We start from the raw sequence: 13,508 nt of genomic DNA, 5'->3' as shown, positions 1-13,508 counted from the left end.
AAGTTGCAAATTGCCCAAGTTAGAAATTTGAGATATAACTCGCAGTCTTCTTAGATCAGAATCTCAAGCCCAGGCTTTGCTACTCTTGAAAAAAGTCCTGAGGCCATTCTCCTGTGCCACCAGAGTTAAGAACCGCAGCCCAGAGTTAGGGACCGCAGCCCTGAGGGGTCTGCCAATCTCCCTGAGGCCTTGTTCTCTGCGCCGCGTCCTCATTGCAAGTGGAGAGGATGAACCTCAAGTCACCAGGGGAAGTCATTAATTCAGTACAAAGAGAAAGCCATGCTAAATCTCACACCCAGAAACTGCAGAGATGGCATCTGCCCCACTAAAACTTCCTGATTTGCAAGTGGTGAAGGGTTTGTGACATAGAAACAGGAGACTAGTGAATTATGAAAGAAAGTCTTAAGACGATCAGTTACCATGATGAGTTCAATGGGGATGGGCACTGGAAGTTTGGCTTTGTAGCGCTGATTTATTTCTTTAACCACAAAAACAACCAGGAGGATAATCAAGGATGTCACAAGGTCTGCAATATTAGTCTTCTCTATTTGTGTGAATACGGAATTCAGTACCTAAAATTATAAAAGCGAAAACCAGCCAAGTGCTATATTTTTTTTCTTTCTTTTTAAGAAGCTCTTTTGTTTTTACTTTTTATGACCTCCCCCCCCTCATTTGAGTATAGTTGACACACAATATTAGTTTCAGGCGTACAATATAGTGATTCGACATCTCTAGACGTTATGCTGTGCTCATCACAAGTGTAGCTACCATATGGCACCATGCAAGTCTATCACCATGTCATTGACTATACCCCCTATGCTGTGCCTTTATTACCGTGACATGTTTATTCTATAACTGGACTGTATCTCCCACTCCCCTGTACCCGCTTTGCCCAAACCCTCCACCCCCTCACCTCTCTGGCAACCATCAGTTTGTTCTCTGTATTTATAGGTCCGATTCTGCATTTTGTTTGTTCGTTTATTCATTTGTGTTTTTTTTTTCCCCAAGTGCTCTATCAATGTATAATTTGGATGCAATACTTGATAATTTCCAAACAGATTAAAAGAAACATTGAGACAAGAAGGACTGACATAGATGGAAGAGTGATTATTCTGTGCATGTTAACCATGAATGAGTAATTGTAGATGCTAACATGGAGAGATGAGAAGGGTAAGTGAGCACAGCACTGGCACCACGTTCGTTTAGAGTTGCTTTTGGCATTTTTACTGGGAATCTCCTTGGCTGGTGTCAAAATTCCCTGGATACTTTTCACATATTTACAACTGGTGTCTCCTGCTCTTAAGTCTCGTGGGCCATTATTTTACAGTCAGCATCATTGCTATATCCAGAGAATAACCTCTGTTCCCTAATAATTTTCTTAGCATGTATCTCCTTAATTCCCGGCCTTTATTTTTATTTTTTAGGTTAATACCTTTCACAGTTCTTAGTTTATTCTCTGTGCCACTTTCGGAAATTTGTTTCCTGGCTAATGGTACACTGTTTATGATCTTAATTTTTGAAGCTAGTTGGATTCCATATCCATGGGATCTGATAGCTCCAGTAGGCCCAAACTGGGTCTCAGATTGTTCCTTGAACACTCCACTTCTAGACTAGCTCTGGATGGGAGTGAGAGAGTGTTGGTTCTGATATGGAGCAAACGCTGTCTCAATTCTCAAAGACTGTCTTGATAGAAGCACCAATAAGTTCGAAATTGATAAAAGGAAGGAGATAACAAAGATCAGAGTGGAAATTAATGATATAGAGACTAAAAGGACAATAGAGAAGATCAATGAAACTAAGAACTGATTTTTGGAAAAGAAAAATAAAACAGGCTAACCTTTAGCTAGACTCAGCAAGACAAAAAGAGGGAACTCAAAGTCAGAAGCACTACGAACACTGTCGTTCTGCAGCACATCCTCTGGAAGAGGGAAGAACCACTGTCCTATTTACATTTTGGCCAATTTCCTTTTGCTTTATAAACAGGGAACCATAAACGAGTCAGAAGAACCTCACTTTTAAAAGAACAAGGCCTGCTTTTTAGAAATTGGGAAACTATCACTCAGTTGGCACATTTCTTTCACAATAAGATTTTGAGGAGATTTTTGAATAATGGGACAGGATAGTAAAGCCTTTAATAGTGAACTTTGATTTTTTTTCTTTTAAATAATGCTTAAGAGTCAAATCTCAGAGACGTGATGCTTAATTTGCATTGTTTGAATTAGCCGGATGGTAGGTGTGGTTGATATTCAGTGTACTTCTTTGGGTCACTGATTTTTTTGTTAATGTGACTAAATTTCACAACCTGTTGATTTCTGGGAAATAGTTGGGAAGCCCCACGTTGAAAGCATTAGAAGAAAGCTCTTCCAAAATGAGGATGGTATCTTTCATGTATTTCGAAATTTTCTAGGCAAAAGGACTACTTACTTTGAAAATTGAAAATGGATCTGTGTGTGCTGGAACTGTCAACTGAAGCATGAATTTGAGCTGGGAAACCAGAACATGCACAGCCGCAGCTGTGGTGAAGCCACTGATGAGGGATTCGGATAGATAGATGACCACGAACCCGATCCGCAGGACACCCATGAGCAGCTGGAAAGAGAAGGGTGAAGGCCGTTGGTAGTGTTACAGGTGCACTCCAGCAACTAGAGGACCAGCAATTGAAATGAGTCAAATGTAAAGGTTCAGCCTCTATGTAAATGTCTCAAAGGGGCAGGTGTCCTTGCCTCCCAGAATACTTTGGGGTCTGGGTTGCTCCTTCTCCTTCCCTCCCCCATCCTGCCCCCAAGGTGGAATGTCACAGTGTTCACATAGCATATAAGCCTAATACACCCCAAGAAATACCAAGATTATTCCTCCCCTCCTGCCCTCTAAGGTGCTGTATCTTTGGAAGACTCTCCCATATATCTTACCTAGGATCAGCCCTCATAAATTGTCCCATGTTATTTTAAGTGACTTTCTGGCTACTATGGCATTCATGGGTGAGCATCCATTCATATTCTCTCAAATGAGTTACTTGAACCTCAGAAGTGCTTGGTTTTAACTGGGGGCCAAAGTGATTAATCTTCCCAAAGCATCATCAGGATTTAGCGGTAAAGTGCATGGACAGACTTTCCTTCCCTTGAATCCCTGGATTGCCTTTCCATAGTGTCTCTGGAATGCAGCCAGAGCCGTGGATGTGCTAAGTCACTGGATTCAGAGAAGCACCGGTCATATCTTCTGTCAGTTGGACACACATTAATGTCCTTGTTTATTTTTTTCTTTAAAGATTTTATTTATTTATGAGAGAGAGAGAGGGAGAAACAGGCTCCATGCAGGGAGCCTGATGCGGGATCCCATCCTGGGACTCCAGGATCACACCCTGGGCCCAAGGCAAGAGCTAAACCGCTGAGCCACCCAGGGATCCTCAATGTCCCTGTTTAAATTGACTTCCTCTTTCTTTAAGGAATGGGCTTTTTTTTTTTTTTTTTTTTTTAAGGAATGGTCTTAACCAATAATACCACTCATCAAAAACTTAGCCAACATCTTGAGGAATCCATGACGTTTTCACTGTTCACTATTCACTATTCACGATCAATGGTGTCAGGGGTGTGGCTTGGGAGGGAGGCTTTTGCCCCTCCATAATCCTCTTCAGCTTTCCTGAAAACTTTGATATGGACAGTTCAAGGTGCTAAACCCCAGATACTTCCAACTAGATTACAGGCCCCGAGCTATCAGAAAAAAAAAGCTCCAAAGATACCAGTGTCACTGTTACTTGCAGACAATTATGTTTAATGACTCTATTAATTCTAAGTATTTTATTGACTTCAGCATTTCGTTCCTCACCCTTGGTGCCTCCCTCTTCCCATTTCTCCTTCTCTCTAGTTCCACGTGTGCTCATCTATGCAATGTGGGTCTGCTCCTTCACTTCTGGTTGTGGTGAGTGGCCTTTCTAATGTCCTGTGGGCCCCCCAGAGAGAAAGGCAAGCCAAGGGAAGAGTGGGGAGGGGTGGCAGGAAGTAGACAGGACAGAAAGATGTGTACCAGGGAGGACAAGCAGCAAGGGGAGGGCCGATGACACAAGAAAGCGCTCACCTGAATGATTCCAGAAAGGATTGTGACCGTTGCAGCTACCATCACCTTATACTCATTGGTTGAGGAATCATTACTCATTGAACTATTAGAGATTTCCAGAGCAGCTGTACTGGCCGTTGGGGTTAATCTCACAACTACTGCTCCCACCATCATACTCAGAACTGGAAATGGACCTAATTAACAGAGGATGCATTGTAGTCAATATATGTCTTCCTGAAGCACAATTGTCTTTTAACCATAATGTAGAGGATAAAAAGACTGTCACCTGTAGCTCCACCCTCCTTCCCTTGCCCCACCTCCTAGTCCCAATTCTTTTTTTTTTTTTTTTTTAATTTTACCTAGTCCCAATTCTTACAATAAACTATATCTGCTGTCCTGGATTATACACAACTTAGAATTGGTAGTGTGTGGGTAATGGAAGTAATAAATTCACTTACCCACAGAGATGTGTCTAGAAGTGCCCAAGAAAAAGTAGACTATAACTGGGAAAAAGGCCGCATATAATCCATAGCTTGGGGGGACGGTAACCAACAGAGCAAATGCTAAACCTGTAAATACACAGCATCAGGGTCCTTATTTCATGTAAGGGGAATCATAAAAGTCCTCATTGAGTTCTTCAAGTGTTTCAGATTGTACCTTAAAAATAAGTTACTTTATTAATTCAAATAGATCAAAGATGTAAATATAGGAGCTAAAATCATAAAACTCTTGGAAGAAAACATAGGTGTAAGTCTTCATGACCTTGGATTAGGCAATGGTTTCTTAGAATGATACCGACATAATTAAAATTTAAAAATTTAAAACAGGGGATCCCTGGGTGGCGCAGCAGTTTGGCGCCTGCCTTTGGCCCAGGGCGCGATCCTGGAGACCCGGGATTGAATCCCACATCGGGCTCCCGGTGCATGGAGCCTGCTTCTCCCTCTGCCTGTGTCTCTGCCTCTCTCTCTCTCTCTCTGTGACTATCATAAATAAATAAAAAAATTAAAAATTTAAAACATAATTTAAATTAAAACATAAAAACATAAAATTAAAAATATAAATCGAGCCTCCATCAAAATTTTAAAATATGTCCCTCAAAGATTACTATCAAGAAAGTAAAATGACAACCCACAGAAGAGGAGAAATTTTTTGCAAGTTGTATCTTGGACAAAGAACAACAATAAAAAGAAAACAACCTAATTTTAAAATGTGTGAAAGATTCATTTCTCCAGGGATATATAAATTGCCAGTAAGCACTTGAAAAGATGTGGGACATCATTAGATATCAGGGAAATAAAAATCAAGACCACAATGAGATCCATTTCGGACTCACTAGGACGACTAACATAAGGAAGGCAGATAATAGCAAGTGTTCACAAGGTGGTGGAGAAATTTGAGCCCTTATATGTTGCTAGTGGGGTACCATGTGACCGCAATTACACTAGGTATATACCCAGGAGAACTGAAATACAGGTTCATATGAGAACTTGTACCCAAGGGTTCATAACAACTGTATTCCTAATAGCTACAAAGTGAAAACAACCCAAATGTCCATCAGCTGATGAACGGATAAACAAAGCATGGTCTATCCACACTGTAGAATGGTAGCAGTCATCATGGAAAGAGGTGAACTACCCACCTGCTACAACATGGATGCACCTTGCAAACATGATGATAAGGGGAAGAAGCCAGACACAAAGCACCGCATGGTCTGTGATTCTGTTTTATACAAAATGCCCGGAATAGGCAAATCAATAGAGACAGGAAGTTGTCGCCGGGGAGATGGATGGATGGAATGGAAAAGTGACTGCTAATGGACAAGAGGGTGTAGGGATGGTGCTGGTGGTAAAAATATCCTGGAACTGGATATATGGTGATGGTTGCAAACCTTGTGAATATGTCAGAGAACACTGAATTTTACACATTTAAAGAATGGATTCTATTGATATAGGAACTATCCATCAGTAAAAAAAAAAAAAAAAAAAGTTACCTTGCAGGACAGCTACCAGCCCTGTGCTGATTCCAGAAACAATGTCACTGAGTAGCCATTCTTTTATCTGGTAGGCTGGTAACCAAGATGCTATGGGAAACAAAGACAGGGCAATTTTCTTGGCCTTCTGTGTGGAACAGCTGAAAACATTGAAAGCCACACTCAGTTAAATCATACCAAATTTTAACTTTGGCACCTAATTCTAGTGGAAAATCAGTAAAGATCATACCATATTCAAGAATGAATGGGGGGATGAGGTAACTGGGTGATGGGCATTAAGGAGGGCACATGATGAAATGAGCACTGGGTGTTATATGCTGGCAAATTGAATTAAAAAAAAAAAAAAAAAGAACGAATCACCACTTTCCATACCCTTCCCACTAACCCTTGCCTCCTTACCCATATTGACTCCCCCTGGTCACTGCCAAAGGATTTTCTTTTCTCTACCTTTTCTTTCTTTTCTTTTCCTTTTTTCTCTTTCTTTCTTTCTTTCTTTCTTTCTTTCTTTCTTTTTTTAAAGAAAAATGCTGATTGTCTTCAGCCATAGTAGAACTTATCTGTCATCCTCAGCTTGGATTTTATAACATTTCAGTTGAGAGTTTTCCTCTGCCCTCATTTACTAGTGCTTGCATATGGAAAGATGGTGCTGAGAGCTGAAACGGTGTTCATTTTAGAGGTTTCCTTTCCAGCTCTGGCAGGCAGTAGGAGATTTGGAAACCAAAGATAAGAAGACCCTGAAGGCTGTGGGCTAACGCCAAAAGGAGAGCTTGGAAAGTTAGAAGCAAGTGCTTTACTTACTCCTCATACCCTCGTACCTTAAAAAATAGCTTACCTACAACACACTTTGAGATGATCCAGAAAGGTCTTGTGATGTCTCTGTTTCTTCTTGTGCTCTTCCCCGAAAGCATTTGCAGAGTACACCGGCCTGGCTACCACGTACTGATTCCCAATGGGTTCGATCATTTTGCTTTCTCAGACAGCTGCGTTGAGAGGAAGACCTTTGGAACTATGTGGCAAACCTTCTTCTTGCCTTTAGCAGGTTCAAATGCCTGAAACCAAACAGAGCTTGCTTCTTAAATAACTCGGAGATAATGTGATGCAATTTACAGATGAGTGATCTCCGAACTGAATGTTACCACCTTTTGAGATCAAAAGAGGCAGGATTAAGGGACCTAGATTGTGTTTTGAGACAGCGATATCACTTTTGACTCCAAGGAGCTGGACACAGCTCCTTTGGGTAAGTAAACAAGGGCTTTTATTATTTATTCCTAAAAGATCACCAAAAAGCAATAGAGATGGACTCAGCTTATTAATCAGGGAGTGCATTTTTTTAAAACTTGTAAGGTGAGATCTTATTAAGAAAAGAATTTAATTTTTTTCTTAGATACGTTTCCAAGGTGATGGCATTGGAGTCCTGGGACAGATTAAATTTAAAATCTACTCATTGCCTCTTCACAGCAGTCAAGACTGTTCCATTTCCCCAGCTGAATTTTTGTGAAGACCTAGGAAATGCTTGAAATCTGTGATCCTCAAGGATCTTGCCCATTTATTTTTCTATTGTTTCTAGGAGAGTTTTCTAATGTATAGTTGAGGAAACTCTTGGGCCAAGTATTACTTGGTTACTTACTTCACTTCTTAAGAGAAGATCTCGGGCAATTTGCTTAACCTCCCCGAGCCTTGTCTATATAATTGAGCTGGTAAGAATCAAGTTTCAGGGCATTATTATTATTATTTTTAAAGATTTCATTTATTTATTCATGAGAGACACAGAGAGAGAGGCAGAGACACAGGCAGAGGGAGAAGCAGCCTCCCCGTGGGGAGCCCGAAGTGGGACTCGATCCCAGGACCCCGGGATCACGGCCTGGGCCAAAGGCAGACGCTCAACCACTGAGCCACCCAGGTGCCCCAAGTTTCCACGTTGTATGAAGAGTAAATGAAAGTGTTTTCAAGGCACCTAGTGTTGGGCCTGGCGCACTGTAGACTTTCGCTGAGTGATAGTTTATATCCTAACTATTTGCATTTCCTGTGTCAGATGTTTACATTTTTTGTCCTTATCTCAATCCTGTTTCTGTTATGCTTAAGAGATCAATTTTGCAAAATCTTTTAATGCACATTACCTGGTCAGCCCTCACAGCTCTCAAGGGCACTTACGATTCTTATTACCATCCTCTTCTTACAAATGACAAAATAATAGCAGACCCTTCCCCACAAAACTCTGAGTCCTTTTCCTCAGGAGCTCATAGGGTGTCAAACGCATGACCTCTGCTTTCACATTTCTTTGCTGTTTCTTCTATGACACGCAGCTTCTCTGTTGTTCAACGTGAACGTAAGTGAAGACCGTTCCAGCTAAGTGTTAGCATTTCCCCTCTAACCTTGTTGCTGTATTACTACTCATAATACCCAGAGTTTTGTTCCCTGACCTCAATCACAGTTATTAATTGAATGATCTCCAACTAGATTGTACCTTGTTATGAGGCCCTCTCACAGCTCGAGGGATTTCCAGCCTGTTGGCAGAGCTCAAGTTACAACCAGAAGTCAGATGCTGGCCCCAACTTCTGTCCCACCTGTCCTGTCTTTGACCACCCATTTCTCTCCCCTCTAAAATCCTCTCTACCAGTCATGTCTGACCACCGTGGAATGCTTTTGCCTCACCCTCTGGCTTGACCTCCAGAATTTGGGGTGTCCTGGAGCTTTGTTAGGACGGTGAGACCCCCTCCGTTCGTTCTGAATCTCCTCCACCCTAACAAGCTGCTTGCTTTCCCTGCTTCTTCTCTATCCCCTCCATCATCCCTCCACCCCAGGTTCCAAGTGCCAAATCTCACCAACCACACGGTTCTCATTGTCAGAAGAATGGTCGCGAAGCAGCATTGCTACTCATTGCTACGCATAGCACGGAGTTTTGTCCTTCTTTGCCAGTTACCAACAGTACAGCTGGGGCATTAACACTTAAGACCTAATCCCTGTCAATGACTCTTGACACCTTGGATCTCCTGCGAAGGCTGTCTGGGGCATCTTTCAGGAACGGCTTTCATCCTGTGAGGTAGCCAACCTAGCCAACCTTAGGATGGAAGACTCCAGCACTGTGCATTTTTTCTGTCAGATGCTGCCATGGACAGAAGAAAAAAAAAAATAGATTCCACTATTTTGTTGCTTTACTCATATTTCCACCAAGTTGTTCAGAAAAACTCATTAGCTCTTTCTCGAGAAAGTACTTCTTTTCTTCCTTTTGCTGTTGGATGTTTCTTCTCTGCTAAGACATGGTTTTCTGTTTTTTTTGTTTTGTTTTGTTGTTTGTCTTGCCAGTGACAGTGATGGTAGAAATAACCTTGTTTTACTTTGCTTCCTTGCCTGAGGATGACCTTGGCTGGCTCTTAGTGGGTTCCATCATGCCTCCAGCTGGATCTAGGGGCTGGGCCCCTGCCATCCTGCCCCAGATTGGAAAATGCTTCCTCCTCTCACCCGAGCACTCACTGCAAGGGGAATGTGCTCAAGGTCAGGAATCAGGGCAGCTTAAAAATCTTCTCAGGGGGTGCCAGGGTGACTCAGCTGGTTAAGTGTCTGACTCTTGCTTTAGGCTCAGGTCATCATCTCAAGGGTTGTGGGACTGAGCCTGGTGTCAGGCTGCTTGCTGGGCATGGAGACTGCTTAAGAATCTCTCTCTCTCTCCCTCTGAGCCTGCCTGCCAGCCACCCCCTCTGTCCCAGTCCTGGCTCACACACGCATTCTCTCCCTTAAAAAAAAAAAAAAAAGCAGAACTGTCCAGAATTTAGAAAAACAAACAAACAAACCTAAGAACTTTCCAGAATTTAGAGAAAGAGACCTTGCGGCCACATTCCAGTCTTGTGGTTTGTTCTCTTATTGCTATCCTCGCTCCCAAAGCTGCTGCCTCCTCGTCCACATGTAGCACACAATTTGTTGAGCCACTGAATCCGCCACTGTGATTGTGCCTCTGCCTGGAGAAGCTCCAGACACTCATAAATTAACCTCATTCTCCATTTCATCCTCTCTGGGATTCTTCAGCATGATCTATGTTAGTTAGGAATTCAAAAGCAACTTGCTTTTAACTTTTTTTTTTTTTTAACCTGAACAGATTATCTTCTCCCAGAAATTCTTGAAAACATTTTTTCTTGGTTCCTAGAATTGCAATTCCAGTTTCAGGTATTACAGCCATCCTAACCTATACCTTTTCATGTTCTGATTTATCTTCGTGCCTCAAATTGCCCTCTGGGTGTCTTACCGTGTCAGTGGCTCTTAGGGGATCGAAATTTAGTCTCAGGCATCTTTCCTCCTAATAATTTTGGAACTCCAAATCTTGTTTGTACACATTTCCACTTCTGTGATGTGTTTTTAAAAATTCTTTTCACCTTTATATATATATATATATATATATATATATATATATATATATAAAATATACACAAACATACTCACATATGCGCACATATACCTGCATACTTTGGTTCTGAGGCTTAGTCATACACACTTGTCTTTCTTTGCCTTTTTTTTTTTTTTTTTTTGAGTAGAAATTTAATCCTGGGATTGATTTCTGAAGTTCAGGGTTTTTTTTTTTTTATTTATTTAAGTATTCTGGTTTATGAATGACTTTTTGATGTTTCTAGTGATTAGGGATGGTCATAGGTATTACCCCCCAACCCCACCCCACACCCAGTTCCGCCCATCTCCAACCCACTGCCAAGCACTGAGTGTTACTGCCTGACTTCCAGTTCCCTGGGCACCTCCATGGTGCCTGCCCCCTCCACTGAATCAAGGTCTAATGGCTTTGACTTTTCCACTCCTTGGCATTTATCTGTTCTAGTCTCTCAGACGGCAGCCCTTTCTGCTAGGAAACAGTTCATTTGAACCCAGATGCTCCTAAGCCATGCTGGTAGCTTTCTTTAATAAGTGCTAATTTGAAACGGGGAGGCAAGAAGGCATTCAGAGCATTTCCCAGCTCCTCCCCGGTCCCAGGTGATACTTCTACCACCGCTGCACAGGGTGGGTGCTCAGAGACCCCATCCTTCAGTTGGCTCTCCAAATACCCCTGTGCCAGTCACTGGAGAACCAGAAGAAGTCAACATGAAGAATTGCTCCTTGGGCGATGGGGGGAATACAGCTGTGTCTTGATAGCTATACTTCTAGGAGGAGGGAGAGCAGAGTAACTGCTCCAGTGAGCACCTTAAGAGGGACCCCAGTCAATAGCCAAAGATGAGCCAGAAATTAAGGGCGTATAAAGGCCCACGTTCTGGTTGGTGTCAAACTGGCTGAAGGCAAGGAGGTGGTGGCATCAGAACTGGAGAAGGTCAGGATGGTGATTAGGTGTAACTGGGCTGGGGTGGTGGGAGGGAGGGGGATCCACGCTGATATTGATAAAGAGAGGTCAGAGGGGGTCAGAGGCTGGGTCAGGCAAGGATTTCTGGTTAAATGCTGTGATTGCTGTGTGCTTCAGCCACTTTTGAAACAGCAGGGTAATGAATAAGCTATATAGTAAATCTGATCCTGGACTATTTCTTTGGGAGGGAACAATGGGGTCCATTAACTTTGAGAACATGAAAAACACTCCTGTTTCTCCCCTGTATTTTAGTGATGATCTTTTGAAAGCTATCAGCATCTCACAAACGCTTCCAGATAGTCTGCGAAGCCAGAGTCTTTCCTTGGAGAGAGGAGATAAAGTGACATAGAAAGCAACTAAGGATGATGGGACCAGGGTGAGGATCCCAAGGACATGGAGCAAGCAGGCCCCCCAGATGGTGCCAAGGCAAGATGCCCAAAGGAAAAGGTTTTGGAATTTTTTTTTGCCAAAATAATATTGATAATTCATACAATTCTAGTTCAGTGTCCATAGTGAGCAAGAACATAACAGGTGTCTTGCATTTCTTACTCAAGAAGTTTGTTTACGAGACTTATATTAATTCATACTGGCATTTTATTTATTTATTTTTAATTTACTTAATTAAGTAATCTCTACACCCAATGTGGGGCTCAAACTCACGACCCTGAGATCAAGAGTGGCATGTTCCACTGACTTAGCCAGCCAGGTGCCCCTATAGCAGTCTTTTAATATCTTCTAGGAACTTAACTTTAGCTTAATTTTAGTTCAGGCACTAAACATTATTATTATTATTGTTGTTGCTGTTATTGACAATTTTTTAATTCACAATTACTATCATTGGACACAAGGCTGAAAAACTAAGTCAAACCTAACGTAGTTAGGAGGTGGAGCAGGAAAGAGTGAGGTCTGGCAGCTAAGTAGACCTGGCTTCGCCCCTGCCTAACTGTTGCTATGGGCAAGCCCTCCAAGCTTTTGTTTACCTAGTGGTAGAGGGGGACACCATTACCTTCCCCGTAGGGCTGTTGTCAAGACTGCAAGTAGGGCTGTTGTCAAGAGAATCTTTAGCTCTAATTGCAGAGGTAATGGCCTCAGGACTGAGTTTATATTGACTGTGTATATTGACAACTTACAACTGTGTTTGACAAAAGTCTACTGGAACCTGTCTGAAAAGGTTAGTGCCACCAACTCTTCTATGACTTCATGTCTCCCCTGCATTTACCCAGAATTACCAGGTTCCCACTCTCACTGGTTTATTTTGACATAATTTGAAAGCATGTACCCATCTAAGCTTCATAGCATGGCAGGCGAGGCCCTTCACAGACTGGCTCTGGCCACCTCCTAAGCTTCTCAACTTCTCTCCCACCATGCGTAACATCTTCATATCTTCACGCTTGTTTCTTTTATCCGTGCTCTTCTCTTCCAACACCAGGCGAATTCCAATTCACCCTTAAAAATACTCAGCTGTCCCTGATCATTGACTCATTCCTTCTTTCCTTCAACGAGCATTTATCAGCCTCTTGTTTGTCAGGAACTCTGTCTCTAACATAGTTGTATAAGATAAGAGGATGTGGTAAAGCCTTCATGGAATTCTCGAGAAAGAGTTAATCATTTCCTTCTTATACATACTTTTATGTCTTTTTAAAAAAAGATTTTATTTATTCATGAGAGACAGAGAGAGAGAGAGAGAGAGAGAGAGAGAGAGAGGCAGAGACACAGGCAGAGGGAGAAGCAGGCTCCATGCAGGGAGCCCGACATGGGACTCGATCCCAGGACTACGGGATCACGCCCTGGGCTGAAGGCAGGGGCTAAACTACTGAGGCATCCCTCTATGTCTTTCTATACCATAGTGTGCTGCTCTGTCATTATTTGTTTACAAATTTCTTACCCCAGAGAGAACCAGTAAGTTTCCCAAGGGCAAGTCCCAAATTTTAATCAATTTTTTTCCTTTGCATAGGATACAACATAGAGTAGTTGCCCAAAAAGGTTTGTTTAAATAAACTGGACTGTGAACAAAGATATAAATGGCAAATGATGTACTCCAAACTCCAAACTCCAAAGTTTATGTATATATAAATGCAGGGGAAATGCCCAAAGTGATTGGCACAGATAACAGATTGGAAGAAGGGCCATGAATGTAGG

At 42.2% G+C, this 13,508-nt stretch overlaps 1 protein-coding gene across 1 annotated transcript in view; it reads right to left on the bottom strand.

Annotated features, from left to right (window-relative positions):
- The window catches only part of SLC26A3 (solute carrier family 26 member 3), a 34,683-nt gene that overhangs the window by 19,275 nt on the left and 1,900 nt on the right, over positions 1–13,508 (bottom strand). Inside the window, exons 2-7 of the mRNA XM_041723575.1 lie at positions 6,873–7,089; positions 6,041–6,180; positions 4,509–4,619; positions 4,072–4,244; positions 2,425–2,589; positions 420–572 (exon numbers count right to left, since the gene is read on the bottom strand). Coding sequence (XP_041579509.1) covers positions 420–572; positions 2,425–2,589; positions 4,072–4,244; positions 4,509–4,619; positions 6,041–6,180; positions 6,873–7,003 — 873 coding nt within the window. The 5' untranslated portion in view covers positions 7,004–7,089. The remainder of the gene's footprint in view (positions 1–419; positions 573–2,424; positions 2,590–4,071; positions 4,245–4,508; positions 4,620–6,040; positions 6,181–6,872; positions 7,090–13,508) is intronic.

This window comes from Vulpes lagopus, chromosome 11, assembly GCF_018345385.1.
Source record: "Vulpes lagopus strain Blue_001 chromosome 11, ASM1834538v1, whole genome shotgun sequence".
Lineage (NCBI taxonomy): Eukaryota > Metazoa > Chordata > Mammalia > Carnivora > Canidae > Vulpes > Vulpes lagopus.
The sequence above is the reverse complement of the archived record's forward strand: the minus strand, read 5'-3'. Positions and strand labels throughout refer to the sequence as shown.